This window comes from Mustela nigripes, unplaced genomic scaffold (genome assembly GCF_022355385.1).
Source record: "Mustela nigripes isolate SB6536 unplaced genomic scaffold, MUSNIG.SB6536 HiC_scaffold_75, whole genome shotgun sequence".
Classification (NCBI taxonomy): Eukaryota; Metazoa; Chordata; class Mammalia; order Carnivora; family Mustelidae; genus Mustela; species Mustela nigripes.
In genome coordinates this window covers 3855777-3873977 of record NW_026739490.1, presented here as the reverse complement: position 1 = coordinate 3873977, position 18201 = coordinate 3855777, and the positions used below count along the sequence as shown (strand labels likewise).

Genomic DNA, 18201 nt, shown 5'->3' with positions numbered 1-18201 from the left:
CGAGGGGCCTGCTGGCGGCGGCGGGAGTGGGGGAGTAGGGGGGTGGAGGGGGGGGGAACTGTGCCCAGGCTGAATTTGTCTCCCAGCCTCGGTTCTTGTCAGTGGTTTTGAAAGAGTCAGTGGAAAGTGCTGACTGGGCTGTCCTCCTTCACCCCAGAACTGAGGCTGCTGCGGCTCCTGGCAGGGAGAGGGGAGAAGCCCCGCAGGGAAGCAGCCACCTCCTCCTCGTCCACCAGCTCCGCCTCCCAGGCTTGGAGGACGCCATCCACAGAATGGGTGGATCTCTGGGTGCTGGTGGCTCACCCGGGTCAGAGGCTGCAGGGAGCTGGGATAGCTCCCCCCCAGGGGGGCCCTCCTGCTCAAGGATCCTGCACCAAGTTCTCTGGCCTCAGTTCTCTTCCTCCTCCTCACACGCTTGTGGTGAAGGGTGAGGGGATGGCCTGTTCACGCAGAACTTGTCAGGGTTTGCCGGTGTCATGTCTGTCACCCAAGTCATCCTGATCCTGCCCTCACCCCCACCCCCACATCCTGTCATTCAGCCAGTCCCCAGAGGGTCACCACAGCACTCTCATCCTCTGCTTCCCTCCTGCCTGTCACGTCCTCTGTTCCAGTGTCACCGTGTGGGCCAGACTTCCCTGACCTCCCCATACAGAGCAGCAGCCTCTCCCCTCACCCTGCTTTTGTGTGGTGGCACTTGTCACCCCGGACCCGTTGGACCCTGTGGGGCGTTCGTGGGGGAGGCTTCTGGCTGTCGCTGGATCCTGGCTACCTGCCACAGAGTAGCACTCATGGAACATTTTTGTTTCTGTACTTGTTCTTACTGTTTCTATTGTGGTAAAAGATACATTACATTAAATTTACCATCTCGCCCATTTTTAAGTATACAGTTCAGTGGTATTAAGGACATTCACTTCTGCACTCCCTCCTCACCATCCATCTCTAGAACTTTCCTTCATCTTTCAAAACTGGAACTATTCCCATTAAACATGAGCTTCCCCATCTCCCCCTCGTCTCAGCCCCCCGCACTCACCACTCTACTTTCTGTGTCTATGGATTCCATCACTCTTGGTCCCTCATAGCAGTGGGATCACACAGTAATTGTCCTTTTGTGACTGGCTTATTTCACTTTGCGTGATGTCCTCAAGGTGCATGACGTTGTAGCGGTGCCAGAATGTCCATCCTTTTTAAGGCTGAATAATATTCCATTGGGTATGCCGACCACATCCTATTGCTCCATCTACCGATGGACACTTAGCTGGCTCCCAGCTTCTGGCTATTTTGGATAATGCTTCTACGGATGTGGCTGACTACCTATGTCTTTAAGACCCTGCTTTCAATTCTTTCACACACACCCCCAGGAGTGGAATTGCTGGATCATACGGGAACTTCAGATTTAGATCTTACATTTATTTATTTATTTATGGGGGTGGGGGCAGAGAGAGAGGGAGAGGATCCCAAGCAGACTCTGCGCACTGAGCTTGGAGCCTGATGCCAGGCTCCGTCTCAGGACCAACACCGACAGTCGGCCACTCAACTGGCGGAGCCATCCAGGCGCCCCTGTATTTAATTTTTAAAAAGCCCCTCCACCCTGCCTCCCACGACAACTCTGCCATTTTACATTTCTACCAACAGTGCGCAAGGGCTCCCCTTTCTTCGCATCCTCACCCAGCCTTGTAGTAGCCATCCTAATGGGTGTGAGGACAAAATATTTTTGCGTGAATGAGTGAAAATCTGCTCCTGCTTCCTCCCGCCCCCATTTTTGCCCCTCTCCCCTCAGGCCTCATTTTCTCTCTTATCTTGTTGGTGTTCATCTCTGTGGCTTCTCCACTGGCGACACCCTTGGCCTGGAACATACCGCCAGGCTTCAAGAGGCAGCTGACACATCCTGCCCTCCTCACTGCACCCCTCCCCGCCAGGTCTTGTGCTCACCCAGACTTCTCCCCACTCTTCACCCTGCTCTACTCAGAGTCTGCAGTGCCTGTGTTGTTGCTGAGGGACAGTGTGACCATCCTGCCCCTTTCTCTGGAGGGCTGGGGTGCTGAGAGAAGTTGCAGCCCTCTGGGGAGCCAGGGCCATCCTGCCCCTTCTCCTGGGGGCCCCTGGCGGGGGGGGGGGGGGGGGGGGGGGGAGCGACAAGCTTAGGTATGCGGCTCAGTCACCTGGGGAAGCTGAGGGGTGCCTTGCAGGCCTTCAGAGCAGCTCAGGTGGGGGCCGCTGCGGCAGCAGAGGAAGGTCATGTGAGGGCAGCCACGTGGGGCCGGGGGCTCCCTGGTCTGGAGCTGGGGCGGATGAGTCCTAGAGTGGGGGAAGAGTGCTGTTGAGAGTTATCTTGGAAGCGGTGCCACTAGAGCCTTTGCCCTTCCCCCACTGGAGCTCCTTTTTCAGGACTCTTCTGGAAATCTCTGACTCCTCTCCCTGCTCCCACGAGGTGCCTGTCCCATCTTCTCCCGCCGTCACCGGCACAGCTGTTATCACAGCCCTATCCTACCTTCTCTCTTTAACCCATTGCTGTGTCTCAGGAGAGGCAAAACATATAGATCTCTCTGAAGACATCTGAGGGGGAGCCTCGGACCTGTGAGAGATCAGAGCAGAGACGATGGCAATCACCACTGATAGGCGAGGAAATAGAGATCACTGAGGATCCCTGAGAGCTAAACCCTGTCTTGCACGGGGGATCTTCTTGAGGGGAGCAGTCCTCCTGGGCAGAGGTTGGACTTGTCTGGCGGGAGGTGCAGAAGAGCCCTGGGGCCCGCATAGCAGGGAAGCAGGGGAGGGGAGGGGAGGGAAAGGGAGACCCTCAGCCCAACTAGGGGAGGGAGAGGATCTCAGGTCTTGCTTGGCCTTGCTGTTCTTTCTGCCTCCTTGTCCTGCATGGGCGGATCCTGGATGTTCCGGGCTGGCCTGGAGTCTGCACTGGGAGTCTGCCCCAGAGCGGTGATTCTCAGTCTTGGCTCCAAGTGAACCTCATATAGAGCCCTTATAATGTTCAGTCCCAACCCAAAGAGTCTGATTTAAATGAGCAAGCATGTGGGGGGGGGGGTATCGGTAATTTCTAAAAACCTCCAGGTGAGCCTACTGACTGTTTGTGTCTCCTGGGCTTGTAGGTTGTAGGGCCTGGGTCAGACTGTCTTTCGTTCCAACACAGCCCTGAATTTCAGGGAGAAAAAAAAAGGAGCTGGGATCCTGAGGAGAATGGGGAGTCTGCCTGGGGGGGGCGGTCTTTACCTTCGGGGTGACTGGGGAGACAGAATTGCTGACTGTGTTAGTTGCCGATTGCTGTGTAACGAATGGCACCACACTACAGTAGCTTAAAGCAGCTGTGTATTATCCTCAGAGTTTTTGTGGGTCAGGCATTTGGGAGCAGTCTCGGTGGGTGTTCCTGGCTGGGGTCTCTGGGCAGGTTGAGTCAAGATGTCAGCTGGGGCTGCACACACCGGAAGGCTTGACCAGAGCTGGGGGATCTGCTTCCTGGTGGTTCACTCACAGCTTGGCAAGATGGGTTGACTATTGGTAGGACTCAGGCTGTTGCAACACGGGCCTCTCGAGGTGGTGATCGGCTTCTCCTCTGATAAGCAGCCCGAGAGAGTGAGGTTGAAGCCACAGTGTGTTTTCTGACCCAGTTTCAGAAGTCATGCTCTGTCATCTCTAGGACATCCTCTTAGTCACACACGTCAGCGTGGGAGGAGACTGCATTAAGGCCCAAGTACTAGGAGACAAAGGTCACTGAGGGCCATCTTGGAGGCTGGTGACCACATGGATTGCCCTTTTGTTGTGCTTTTGGCCTCCCAGCCTGGAAGGCTCAAGCCTCCCCAGTAAGTGGGGTGGCCCTTCTCTCCTAATGCTCTGTTCCTCCCCTGTTGTCGGCTGGGGTGGTATCTCTGTGGGGTGGGGTGGTCGGTCGTCTCTGGAGGTCTTGCTCTACAGTTATCTTGCAGGAAGGTCTGTGACTTCTCTACTGGTGTAGCCACCCCCCATCCCCACCACATGGTCTCCTGGCCCAGGCCATGCCCCTGCCCTGTCCCCCACCACCCGCAACCCTGACTAGCATGCACTTGGGCCCGTAGGAAAACAAACATAAGAACTATTGCTGTTCCATGCCTCACTCTGGGCTAAGTATTTTGCATTGTCGCACTCAGCCCTGTGAGGCAGGCATTCTTTCTGCCCCACTCTATTGAGGAGGTACTGAGGCTTAGGTCACTCATCTCATTCGTGGTGAAGATTCAAACCACTGCTGTTAAAAAACAAGTGATTTGATCCCGGGGAGGGCCTGTGTGAAAGCCATGGTGCTTTAGCATGTCCTCAAAGGAGGGGACTCTTTATCAAGCTAGATCATCAAGTGAACCATAAGGAAGTATATTTTTGTGATTGTATATGTGTGTGTGTGTGTGTGTGTGTGTGTGTGTGAGAGAGAGAGAGAGAGAGAGGTGGGGGAGAGGAGAGGAGGGAGGGATATAAGTGTCTCTTTCTGGGGTTTCCCAAGGGCCAGTGACTTGGCTGCCTCAAAACAGGGCTGGCAACTTGGGCTTGAGGCTAATTTTCTCTCAAGCTCACCCTTTCAGGAGAACTTCCTTCCAGAGGAGTGAGTCACCGCAAGCGCCATCTCCTTCAGCTCTCTGTGCCCACAGTCTGGTCTGCTGTCACCAAGGGCAGTCCCACAGCAGTGTGGTCACTAGGCCAGTGATTGGTTCTGTGGTCTCTTACACTTCTATGGTTGATGACTTCCTGGAGGAGGATTCAGAGTTTGCGTGTGGGGTCCTGCTCAGAGGGAGGAAATCCAGGCCATTGGATCTTATCCTAAGGGCTGCTGAGGGAGCCACAGTGAGACCTGTGCCCTTAGGACTTTGCTGGGGGACACTGGAGGCTGGCTCATAGGGATTATTGCCATTTTCTTATTCCATTTTACAGATGGGGAAACTGAGGCTCAAGGGCTCACAGTCTCTCCCAGGGCCACCCTGGTTGGGGCAGAGGTTGCTGTCTGGGGGAATTTCATCTTATCCAGGAGCATCCAGGAGTGGCAGTCATCATCTCAGCTCCCTGACCTGTCTTTGGGCCGAGGGGGCCTGGGGTTTGCCTTTATCTGGAAGCTCTGGGATCTGGGGGCAAGAACATGGGCCCTGCTTGCAGAAAGGTGGCAGCCTGCCGGGCCAGAGAGGCTGTGTGGTGCAGTCAGGCACAGAGATGGGAACCCAAGGCACAGGATCTGGGGAGCGTGGGTAGGAGATTGAAGCAGGCTGGCCTGGAGTTGGAAAGGCCCATCACTGATGGTTCAGAAGCCAGCCCTGACCAGCCCCTGATCTGCTCTCCGGTCAGAGTGTGACCCAATTACTTTTGCTTGGGGTAGGATGTCCAGGGTGGAGTGTGGACCAGAGCTGTTTGAGTGTGGCTGTGGGGGATGGAAGGCTGTCCTGGGTTCTGCCCTGGCCCATCTCTACCTCTGTTTCTCTCTGGCTGCACGGTCACTGAGGCTACCAGCTGAACTTCAGGCCCATCAGACGGACTCTCCCTGTTCTCTGGCTTCTTTCCAGCCTTGCTTCCCCTCCTCCACCTCCAACTAGGCTTTGAGCCTGGCCTGGGTCATCTCCATGGTCTGTCTCTATAAGCAGCTATAAGCTGGGGTCCTGGAATGATCCTCTTGGGTCTATCCTGTCTTGGAGAGCCTCCAGGGAAGTGGAGAACAGACCATAGTGCTTACCTTTCTAGGAATGCCTCCCCCTCCTGCCCACCATCACCTGTGTGGGCCACACTATTGGCTTTGTCCCCCTATACACCAGGTCTGCGGCTGCCTCTCTGCATGCAGTGTAGGCTCCCTGCTTCCCCTGAAAAGGATTACAAATACTTTTAAAGCTGTGCTTTCAGGGACTTTACACATCTGGCCGTGAGGAAGAGAGATGGGTAACAAAGGCATTGTGTTGGGAGAGAAGTCTAAGGGCCAGGAAGGAAGATAGGGCCTCCGGAGCTCTTGACTCATGTTGGCCTGTGAGAGCCAGAGGACACTGCTGGTGGGTGGGCTCTGTGGAATGAGGCTCCCACCCCTTGCCCCTTTTATGAACCTGGGGTTAGCTGGTGACCATTGTCTCTGATGCCCGACCCTCCAGAGTTGGGTAGAATGTAGGCTGACTCAGAGGTGGTGGGGGTCAGTGAAACATAGGCTGTGGTGTACTCTGATTGATATCAGGGTCAAGGTCTCGTCTGATACTAGGGCTGGGGCCAAGGCTGAGGTTTGGGTCTGAGCTCAGACACTAACTGGGGTTCTTCCATAAGTGAGATGAAGCCCTGGGCCCCAGGAGAAGCTCCCATTTCTGTCCTGGGCTCTTCAGGGGTCTTCCTCCCTCTGTGCTCTCTCAGAGATAGCCCTGGCAAGGGGCCACGTCTTTTGCCTGTGCTGTCTCATTTAATCCTCCCAGCTGTCCCACCACACAGAGGTACTGACGCCCATTTTACAGATGGGAAAGCTGGAAGACTAAATGAGGCAGTTGAGCAAGTGATGGGGCTTAAACCAATATGTCCAGGAGGTGGGGTACAGATGCTGTGTTCCTGGGGTAAGTTCAGAGGTATTGGCCAGGTGGGACCCGGAGAAGGGATGACTCTAGTCTAGGGTCACCTGATAAGGGAAAGACTGGGCTCCCAGGCTGCCTCTGCCCTGTCCCCATGCTTCCTCTGTCTCACTGCCCACCCTCATGCCCCTGTGGCTGGCCTGGCCTGACCCTGCCTCTTTCACTTCCTGGCTGCCTGGCCTGGGTGAGGAGGGCTGGGGAGGGTCTGGCTGGGAGGAGTTTGGGCCCAGCCCCTCCCTGGGGTTGAGGGGTGGGAGGGGCCTCGCTTGCAGACAGAGCCCCTTTGTCTGGGTCGCTGTGCAAAGCAGCTGGTCTGGGATTTCTGGGCGTTTTTTACATTTGAAGAATAATTGCATTGTCTGGGGGGCCCAGGAGAATCCAAATCCCTCCCAGACCTGTCAGGCAGTCTGAAGAGATTCCCCTGGACCAGCCCCCCAGCTTCCCTCCCCCTCCCTCCCTTCTGTTAGAAACCTGAAGCAGAGAGGGGTCGGGCCCTCCAGGGAAACTGAGGTAGGGCTGCCACCCCTGTTAGGAGGAGAGACTTGCAAGTCCCCAGGCTTGGTTAGGGGAGGGTCCTGGGGCCCCCTAGAGCCCTGCAGGAACAAACATGGGCCATATAGGAATGGAGAAGGCAACTGATTGGAAGCGGTGGGCCCACTTGGCAGTGCTTCCGCTGGTGGTGTCTGGACTCTTACCGGTGAGGTCAGGTGAGCCAGGTGCGCTAACTGCCTCGGCCATTCTCTTCTCCTCTGGGAAATGGGTCATTCATAATGAGGTGACCTTGAGAAAAGGAAAGTGAGGCAGACACATTTGGGAGTAGCCTGTGTTCAGAGGGGAGCCAAGGAGAGTAAGATTTTTTTTTTGTTTCTCATGAGGGGAGACTTTGGAAGGGCGTGGGGGCACCTGGGATGCTGGCCCTCGGTGGCAGTGGCCACTGTGGGGGGAGGGAAGTGACCTGCTGATTGCTAGGTGAGCAGAAGTGGACTCCAGTCCTGAGGAGGAAGGGGTGCCCTGCATGGAGCTGGGCCACTGACCCTCCTGGCGGTTCACTCCTGCATAGCCTGGGGCCACACCCTGCTCAGTGGTGGGGGGCTGCAGCCTCATTACCAAATCATAGCATAGTTTTTGCTGGGGTGAGATGTCCATGCTTTGGGAACAGAAGAATGATGGGGGTCGGGTGAGGGGGGTGATCACATAGCCCAACTAGTGCCAGGAACTCCCATTTCCAGGGTGTCTGTTGCTTCAGGAAACATCAGTAGAGCAGGCCTTGTGGGTGGGTTCAGCCAGGCACGGAACCCCCCAGCCCCAGTGCCCTGCACAAGGGTGTGCTTGTTAAGAGAAGACAGAGCCAGCTTCTCTGACATGTGTGTGGGCCGGGTGTCTCCTCTTGGCCTTCAGCAGGGCAGCACGGAGGATCCCAGGACCTCAGCGAAGCTGGGGTATATATGTATGTTTGGTGGTGTCTGAGTGAGAACTAAAGCTAGAAAGGTCAGCTGGGTTCAGCAGGTAAAGGGCTGACATGTCGAGGCCTTACCCATTCTTGGTACATGGTTAGTGCTCAGTGAATATTGTTATGTTATGTTTCAGGGTTATGTTCCTGGTCAGTGGGAGGCCTGGGCCTGCAACCCTTGAGGCAGGCCCAGCAGTTCTCTAAGGGTACAGTTCAGAGGGAGGAGGCAAGAAGTACCTCGGGAAACAGAGGGTAGAGGCCACAGTGATTCTGACTGCGGGCTGGACATGGCTTGACCTGATGGAGAAGGGCAGTCTTCCCTTAGGGACACATTCAGCGTTGAGCCTGGGGACGGGGGAGCGGTCCAGCGGTGTTAACCATGATGCAGAAGCACAGGGAGATACGGAGCTGCCCCCAGCTCAGTCCTGGACATTTGCAAGAGGGGCTCTGGAGGAGCCCAGGACTAAAGCATGTTTCTGGTATTTGGAGATTAGGAGGCACTTCTTGGAGGGTAAATTGGAGGGGGATGCAATGAAACTGGCGGGCATGCTGAGAGAAGGTATGGTGGGGAGGGAAAGTGGACACACACTGGCCTCCTCGTCTTTATCCTTCTTTCTTGGGGAGCCTGCCACAGGAACAGGGCCTTTCTTCCCTCTGTTCCTCTCTTCTTCCCCTGCTGCTGCCTTCTTTCCAGACTGGCTTCTTGGGCGGGTTCAGTCAGGACAGTGTTGGCTTTGGGCCGCAGGGGGAGGCGTTGGCTGGCAGGCCAGAGCAGGGGTCAGGCAGTGGGGCATTCAGAATGAGATGGGATGCTCACACCATGCCTGGACCTGATTTCTCAAAGCTACCAGGCTTGGCCTGTCTGGGGACATGGGAGCTCCAGGCTCCCACCCTCATTTTGCCATGGAAGTAGGATCAAGAAGACAAGTGTCTGTTGCCCTGGGCCTCCCTCCTCCCCCACCCCTCCTCCTCCTCCCTGCCTGGCTGAGCCAGCACTTTTTCTTCTCTCCTTTATCTGCATGAGAAGTACAGGGTGTTCTGTTTCTCCTGTGCATACAGATCAAGGAGCGGATGTTATTTATTTATTTATTTCCCAAAGGCAAGAGAAGAACAGGCAGGCAATGGGGTGTGTGTGTGTGTGTGTGTGTGTGTGTGTGTGTGGAAATTAAGTGTGAGTCTTCTTCCTCAATAAGCCATTTTCTCATAAAATTTTAAAAAAACAAAAACAAACAAAAAACATCTGAAAGGAAAAGATGCCACAAGCCAACAGAAAATAAGCGGCTTCTCACCCCTGCCTCTACCCTGGCCGGAGATCACAGAGCACTGGAAGGTCCAGTTCAGGGTTTAGCTGAGGGCCTGGCACACAGTAGGTGTTCCTGCCTGAGGTTTTCTCTGTCCCTTTCTGTTTGGACCCTGTGGTGTACTGGCTCCATGGGCTGATGTGCAGGGCCACAGGGGGACTCCTCCCCTCTCTGTGTATAGGGCTTCTCTGGCTCTTTCCCGAAGGAATTGGACTGTGGGATTCCTTGTGAAGATCAGAGGTGCAGGTGGCCCTTGCTTGCCTATTTCCACCCCTGTGTTGCTTGAATTTAAGGTCCCTGATACATTGGGAACTCGGGGTTCTTTCTGTGTTCCTCTTAAAGGCAAACTGCCCACCTGCCACTTCCCGCTGTGCATTTCTGAACCCTCCCCCAAAGGCCCTCTGCTTATAATTTAGTTACAGAAACTTACAGGTGATTGTCACACTTGAGGGTCTTACGAGTATTGTCAATCTGTGACATCCACACAGGGCCTTATTTGACTATAGCAATGTAGTGAGGACAAGACGGCCCTGTCTGAGGCTAGCCAGGAAGTTCATGTAGCTGGCTGGGCAGGCGCTGTGTCCCAAGTATGCTTTCCCTGTATCAGCTTCCAGCCTAACTAGACGCCGGGTTTTCAGACGCGGTGGCCCACAGAGATTGGGGTTCTGTGAAGAGATTTCAGAGGGGAGTGGGGACCTCCTCACCACCACCATTTCATCCCAGTCACACACGGGGCCCCACAGGAACTTTTCAAAAAGGGGTCGTCACCAGTCAAGTGTGAGACCCCTGCGGCAATCCCCTCCTTTATTATAGGAGCGGGGCGGTTTTGGAGGGTGCCCGCCGGAGGCAGATGGGGGGGGGGTGGGCTGCAGATGGAGCCTGGAGAGCAAAATGGAGGCCTCCCCGCCCCCACCCCCACCCCCCAGTTCTGGGGACTGAGGCATGCGGGCGGGGCGGCGGCAGCTCCAGGTCGCATCGAGGGGTTGGAGGCAGGTGGCATCCGCGGGCCGCTCTGAGCATCCTGTGTGTTTACCAACCTGACGCCAGCCCGCGTCGCCTCGCCGACCCTTCCTACCCCGGCCGCCCGGGCCCCGCGTGCAGGCAGCTGCACCCTCGCCTCTAAATTGAGTCCACCGGAAGGAGAACCTGGGCGAGGGCAGGGTGGGAGGGGAGGACGTGGCCCACCGGACCCCGTGCTCCCAGAGGCCAACAGCACCTCGCTGCAGGGAGCCGGCGGGGACCGGAGGAGGAAGGAAAGGTTGTGCCAGACCCGGCTCCGCTGGAAGGGGGCGGGGAGCCCCGGCCTCCGGCCGAGACTTCGCCTCGGAGGGGCCCGCGGGCACCACCTTCCGGCCGGCAAGCGAACTGCGGGTCGCCGAGGCGGTCGGCCTGGGTCTGGGGGGCTTGAGGGGAGTTTGTGGGTGGGAGTCCGAGGATGCGGCCGTCCTAGGCCGGGTGCCCAGGAATGGCCTCGGCAGGCGGAATGATGGAGGCGCGAGGAACAGCTTCGCAGCCTCAGCGTATTTAGAAAAAGACCCCTTTGCTAATCCTATCATAAAGAGATGTTGGAGGGCGCGGTGCAAGCTGGGACGGAAGCCTCAGTGGTCAGACCAGGAGATGCGAGAAGGAAGCAAGTGCGAAGTTTCCCCCCGCCCCCCAAACCACCCCATCCCAGCCATCCCCCACCTTCCCGGGCAGGGATGGATATGCGAATAGTTACTGAGGCGCATGCATATACATACAACAAATGGCACAAATCCTGAATTCCCCAAGTTAGTGGATCTTTATATATACACTGTGTAGCCACCATTCAGATCAAGGTACATATCCCTTCCGCCCCAGAGAGTTCCCTCCTGAGGCTTTTCAGTTATTCCCTTCCTCCCAGTCTCTCTTCTCTCCTCACAGGTTCATTTTACCTCCTCACGAGCTTCACGTAAGTGGAGTCATACAGCACGTACTCTTTGGTCTCTAGCTTCTTTTGTTCAGTGTAATGTTTGAGGGTATCAGTACTTTGATTCTGTTTATTGCTGAAGAATATTCCCTCGTAGGAAAATGCTACGATTTATTTACCCATTTTCCCATGGCTGAGCCTTGGGCTGCTTCTGTTTTTTGGCTTTTGTAAATAAAGCTGTTATGAGCATTGTTTGGCATGTCTATTTGGTGGAATGTGCCCTGCTTCTCTTGGGCTTATTCTTGGGGGGTGCGGCTGCTTCGTCACTGGAAGGGTTATGCTGAGCTCTATTAGGTGTGGGAGACAGTTTTTTTACTTTTTGTGTCCCCTGCCCACTTCACTGCCCAGTAGCCACCTTCCGCCCACCCTTCCTCTTCTGTTGTTAGGTCCCGGGTACTATTAGAGTCTGGAGCTTCTGCCGCTGAAACTTCAGCAAAGATAATTGAAATAGAAGTTGCTTGGGTCAGGGAGGGAACAGGGACGGGATTAGAGAGGAGTGGCCCCCAGACAATTTCAAACCCTCGTGGTCACTATAGGAATAGAAGGGTAGCTTCTCCCAGCACTGGGGTGATTCAGGGACCACCCCCCCCCCCCCCCACCCGCCCCGCCATCAGCTCCCTAGCCTGGCGTCTCTGAACAAGCTGGCTTACTGTAACTGTCAATTTGATGTCTGGCCTCTGGTGCCATGGGTCCTCACAGTCCACCGTTTCCTGGGCTCCTTGCTCCTTTGCGGTGACTGAGGGGCTGAGTGGCTGAGGAAAACAACCAGAGACCTACCCGGAATAGCAGAGGCTTGTCTGATACCAGCCTCGTGGCACTTTCTGGGGGGGGGGCGGGCGGGACTATGTCCTGCCCACCAAATTGCCACTTCATTCAGCCTGTGAAAGACTAACAGAAAGCAAGAGGACAAGAGAAGGGGTAAAGGAGAAAGAGTGCCAGGGGAGAACCACACAAGGGAGGGAAAGTAGAGGCTCCAGCACTGTGTGTGCAAGAGTCCTGAGGTCTGTGTGAGCATCTTGGGGGTCCTTGTGAGCATCCCGGAGTCCATGTGAGCATCCTAAGGTCTGTATGAGCATCCGGTTTTGGTGTGAGCTGGATCACAGCAGCTGGGCTGGGGCAAGCTGGTTCAGGGTCAGCAGGGTCAACAGCTTCTCCTGACTTTGGCCTTTTTGCTCATCCCCTTCCTGGCTGGTTCTTGTCTCAGGTTTGCTGAGCAGGTTTGGGATGGGATTGATGGGTTTCAGGGGCTTGGGGCAGGCTCCCGGCAGCCCTGCTTCTTTGCAGGGCCCAAAGGTTCCTCTGCTCCACCTTTCTCCTTCTCTCTGTCTGTCCTTCTCCCTCCCACGTCCTTAGGAGATGGTTCCTTTCGTCCATGGCTCAGGAGGAGCACAAGGACTTGAGGTTACCCCCCTGAGAACAGAGCTCAAAAGTGTCCCTTAGGGCAGGTAGGAAGTGAAGGCAGAGCAGGTAAGCCATGACACCCCTGCCCCCCTCTCCCCGCAGGTTCCTAGGAGGCCAGTGCGGACGGTATGCAAAGTTGTGAATCCAGTGGCGACAGTGCGGATGACCCTCTCAGTCGTGGCCTACGGAGAAGGGGACAGCCTCGTGTGGTGGTGATCGGCGCTGGCCTGGCTGGCCTGGCTGCAGCCAAAGCACTTTTGGAGCAAGGCTTCACGGATGTCACTGTGCTTGAGGCTTCCAGCTGCATCGGAGGCCGTGTGCAGAGCGTGAAACTCGGTGAGTGGGCCCCCTCCCCCTGACTCCTAGGCCAAGGTCATCTTTTGTCCTTCAGTGCTCTGGCCCTGCCTGGAATCTCATTATTTTGGTTTTCCCGCCCATGGTAAACGTTCCATCATGCATGCTGCCTGGGCATCTGGCAGAAGCTTCCTTTGCCCTTTGAGCAACCTGAAGGGCCCTGGCTTTCGCTTTTGACATATGACCTGGAGTGCACAGTGTTTAGGAAGGAGAGGACACGCAGACCAAACTGTCTTGGCAGTGGGTGGACCAGTTTCTACTTCTCAAGAAGAGGAATTCTGTAAGTCTTTATGAGTCATTAACTCTTGAGTGTGAATTAATATATCACGACTGAGAGCCAGTCTTGGGGCTAGGGAAGTAGAAGGAAGTACTCAGTAGGAAGGAGCTCAGGGAAGTAGAGGTAGATGGGATTTGTGGGTGATGGGCAGATCTTAGGATCATCTGGGAAGAGGATCTGTCTGGGTCGCAGAGTAATGAAGACCCTAGAGAAAGGAGCCAGGAAAGAGACTTACCCCAGGGGTGGGCAGATTTTTCCAGGGGTCCTAATGGGTGGGGAACTTGCCTGAAATGGCAGCTGGAAGTCAGCGCTTCCCAGCCAGGGCATCTATCAGTGAGAGGCCAAGTGGGCAGGGACCACGCCTGAAATCCTAAGGCATGTGCTACGTTGACCCTCCAGAGGATTTTGTATCTGGGTCAATTCCTACACGGGGCAACAGGGCCACGCAGTTAGGATGCCCACATTTGATGGACACGGAGCCTGGCTCAGAGACGGAGGTGGTCAGGCTTAGAATGAGCAGAGGCTGAGGATGCACATGGGGCCCTTTCCTCTTTCAGAAACTTTGATGTATTGAGAGTCTTCTAGAGCATTTCCTGGAAGGCGTATATAAGGTTGCGTCCGTCTCCGGCTGGCACACACAGGAGTGTATGTTGGCAGTGAGGATGGAAGTGCCGTCCAAGGTGCTCGTAAACCTGGGGACGGCCAGCAAGGAAGCCCTGGGACTCTTTGGAAAGGGGCAGCTCCTGTCAGGATTCTTGAGTCTTGATAAAACATTCAGTGTGCCACACAGAAGCAGAAGATGAGAGGACCCGTGGCCCCGTCTCATGGGTTGCTGACCACGGAGACACACCATGCATGGTACAGGCAGCGAGGCGGAAGCCTGGGGCTGCAGGAAGCTGAGGGGAGCTACCATCTGTTGGTGGCAGAAGTCTTTTTGAGCTGGGGGAGCTTGGTGCTGGGCGGAGATGAGGGGAAGGAGAAGTAGGAGGGAGCCATATGCCTGGAGTGATATATGCGAAGAAGATCGAGGCAGACCCTGCCAGGAGAGTGGACAGCACACCTAGGGAAGGGCAAACTTGCCCCTGTCATGTGTGCAGACTTGCAGGGTGGAACACCCAGGCTGCAGTTGGACCTCCTTCAGTGTGAGACGCTAGCTGTGAGTCTCAGTGACGTTGAGAAGGTGTTGAGGGCCAGAGGCTCGGGGACACCATGGGACAGATGAGGAGATGGGGTTGGTGCCCTTGGATGCAGGGGTGTCAAGGATCACGGCGGCCGAGGAGCAGATGGGAGAGGGTGGGAGATATCTTCACACTGGGGCCTGCTCACCCCACCTCCTTGCAGAGCCTGACCAGTAGGGGTGGGATGCCAACCTTGCGGCTGACCTCAGGCTGATCTCAAACCCGCTTTTGCCATGTGTTGAGCCAGGAAGGGTGGCCCGTGCCTGGATGTCCCTACCCTGTGGCAGTGGGATTTGGAGTTCCCTGGCATGCCCAGAGGAGGGCCCAGGCCCCTCCCCGAGGTGCTGGTCCCCTTCTTCTCTTGGGAGCTCAAACTAGGCAAGACACCTTGGGGAACCCCAAGCCTGGAGGCAGGCACTGTTTTTTGTTTTTTTAGTTTTTTTGTACCTCTCTGTCTGTCCATTTTTCCTGGACAAAAGGACGTACACATTCCTGCCTCCTCCTCTGCAGACACAAGGAAATTCTGTCTCACTGGCTGTGGCATGAGGTTGTGGCACAAGGCCATGGGCTGTGGGATGCTTTTTCTCTTGCTCTGTGTTTGGTACATAGTATATACAGGGCTATTGTTAGTAACTGGTGGTTTAATTAGAAACAACCCAAGAGAAGGAAGGTATGCAAAACAAGAATGTCCAGTTTGAGGGGTGATACTGTTGTCTGTTACGATGTATTCAGAGAGCGATTGCTACCTAACAAATCACCCCCAAATGTAGCAGCTGAAGGCAGCACCGTTTTATTTGCTTAAATTCTGTGGGTCGGGAATTTGGGCTGGACTCAGCTAGGTGGTTCTTTTGCTGGTCTTGCCTGGGATCTCCCACTCAGCTGCAGTCATCTGGTAGCTTGACGGGGGCTGGTTTGTCTAAGACAGCCTTACCCATTTGTCTGTCTGCTGGTTGGCACTGGCTTTTTGGCTGGGCCACATATCTCTGGCAAGATAGGCCTCTTCAGGGTGGTCAGATTCGAAGAGGGTGATTGTGGAAGCCATGAGATCTCTTGAGGCCTCGGCTCCGAAGCCACGGATATCACTTTCACTGCATTCCCTTAATCAAAGCAAGTCACGAGGTCAGCCCAGATTCAAGGAGGTGGGGAGACAGACCCCACCTCTTGATGGGAGGATTGGCAAGGTCATATAACAGGCCATGTGTACAAGGATAGGAGGAATTATTGTGATCATCTTGGCAAAAAACTTAGCTGCACATGATATCTTGAATCAGTCCTCCAAAACAAAACACAACACACAAAAAATGTTCCTCTGTCTTCTTCCATTGTTTCAACATCCTTGGGAGCTAGGCAAAGAAGGAGACAATGTGCCACAGTCCCTGCAGCATCCGAAGAGGAAACTTAGGCCCAGGCACAGATGCCTCAGAGTATCTGGTACCGGGGCTGTGGGTGGGGTGGTGGAGCCAGCCCCGGGCCTGGTCCTGCCTCAGCTTGGGTCCGGGAGTTTCCCCTTCCCTAGTCAGACTCCCAGGGTTCTGCCCTCCTTCTGTTCTTCTGCCTTAGGATGAGAGAACTTAGTTTTCTCTGGAAGTCTATTTTAGACTGCCTTGGGGAGGAGTCTTCCAGACTGTAATGTTTGTTCTCCTCTGCTCCGGACTGAGTTGGGAGGGGGGCCACTTTCTCATCTGGGACAAGGGTTTAGACCATGAGATGTGGAGGAACTGGAGTCAGGTGAGGACCTTGAGTCAGAGGCCCTCTTCCTGGGTCTCCTTATCGGATATTATGGATGACCTCCCTTCCCTCACTGGGACCACCGTACCCTCAGGTGCCCACAGAATGTCTCCTGAGGGAGAGTCACCAGTGAGGATGGAGAGGCCAGTATCTGGTGTTGTGTTAGACAAAGGTGGAATGCAAAAGGAGAGCCTTCCAACTATCCAGTGAAGTGACTCTGGGACAAATCACAGAGTCATTTAGGGTGGCCATTATCTCAGCTGAATGGTGGAATCCATTTCATGCCACATGTAGTTTCCACTGGGAACTTTTCACTGAAGACTTTGGTTGCCACATGGGACCCAACTCCCTTTCTGCCCTGTTGTGGGCATGGAAGGAGGCTCTTGAAGGAAGAAGGGTGAGGCAGTGTTCTGGCCCTCTCCGAAGAAGCCCCTGCCCTTCTAAGGGCCTGTTGTTGTCACCATCAGGACACGCCACCTTTGAGTTGGGAGCCACGTGGATCCATGGCTCCCATGGGAATCCCATCTATCATCTAGCAGAAGCCAATGGCCTCCTGGAAGAGACAACTGATGGGGAACGCAGTGTGGGCCGTATCAGTCTCTACTCCAAGAATGGCGTGGCCTGCTACCTCACCAACCGTGGCCGCAGGATCCCCAAGGACGTGGTTGAGGAATTCAGCGATTTATACAACGAGGTGAGGTGTTAGCAGGGCAGTTGGGCACATGGGTGTGGGAGGCAGGGAGCAGCCTGGTAATATGGGGGGAGGAGTTGGGTGACCTGTGGGGTCTTCTGTGATTCTGGTCATGTTTTTGCATCCTCTCTGGGCCCTGTATTTGGAAAATCAGGACAATTTGAGGACAGAATGAAGATGATGAGTGGGGAAGTACTAGGTAAGAGACCATCGATACAGATGATTAAATATTTCTTCAGAAAGACCTTAAACATCTTTTATTAGGGGGGCATCTGGATAGCTCATTTGGTTTAGTGTCTGACTCTTAATTTTGGCTCAGGTCATGATCTCAGGGTCCTGGGATCGGCTGCATGGGGCCCTGCACTCAGCAGGAAGACTGCTTGAAGATTTCTCTCCCTCTCCCTCTGCCCCAACCCCTGCTCTCTTTCTCTCTCTCAAATAAATAAATAAATCTTAAAAAAATCTTCTATTAGACTTTTTTAATAGGTGCTTGGGTGGTGATTGTTGTTACTGCTTTTGGATACTCTTGTAAGTGGTAATTTTTTAAAAGTTTACTTTCTACTTTTTTCCAGTGTGTAGAACTATAACTGATTATTACATATTGATTTAGCTACTTTGGTAAAGTATTATTTTAATGCTAATATTATATCTGTTAACCTTAATTTATATTCTAATAATGCTTTGGAATTTTATGTACATACTATACCAAAAAATGGCAACTTTTTTCCTTCTTTCTAATCCTCAGACCTGCATTATGCAGTAGAACTTTCTACAACAATGGAGATGTTTTAGACCTGCATTATCCAGTAGGGTAATCACTAGCTACATGTGGCTGTAGAGCTCTTGAAGTGTATCTAGTAACACTGAGGAACTAAATATTTAATTTAATTAATTTTAAATTGCCACAGTAATAGTTAATTACTATTACATTATTATTTATTATTAAATTTATTATTATTACATAATAATAATATAATATATATACTATAATATTATAATTATAGTTTATTATTATTACATTATTATTATTATTACATAGTTTGGTGGCTATTGTATTAGACAGCACAGCCTGAGACAACTTACTTCTTTTCTTGCCATATTGCACTGGCTAGTGTCTCCAGTATAGTGTTGGGTAGAAGTGGCAATGGCACACATCCTTGTCTAATTCAGGTTTTTAAAAAAGTGTTCATGTTTTTAGTATCTTTCAGTGTTGCTGTGAATTGCACTTAACAACCAAGGTAGCATGGGGGCCTTGCCTTCTGATAGCTTCTCGTTTATAGTGTAATGAACCTTCACCGCAGGTCAGCAAGTTGGCT

The 18201-nt window shown here is 53.8% G+C and overlaps 1 protein-coding gene across 5 annotated transcripts in view; it reads left to right on the top strand.

Moving 5' to 3' along the window:
• LOC132008111 (spermine oxidase) overlaps positions 1-18201 on the top strand; it is a 47637-nt gene that overhangs the window by 11490 nt on the left and 17946 nt on the right. For 4 of the 5 annotated variants that reach the window (XM_059386497.1, XM_059386493.1, XM_059386496.1 and 1 more), the window contains exons 2-3: positions 12760-12993; positions 16662-16888. In XM_059386497.1, the coding sequence (XP_059242480.1) occupies positions 12786-12993; positions 16662-16888 (435 nt within the window). In that variant the 5' untranslated portion in view covers positions 12760-12785. The remainder of the gene's footprint in view (positions 1-12759; positions 12994-16661; positions 16889-18201) is intronic. The other variant, XM_059386495.1, reaches the window with a different exon arrangement.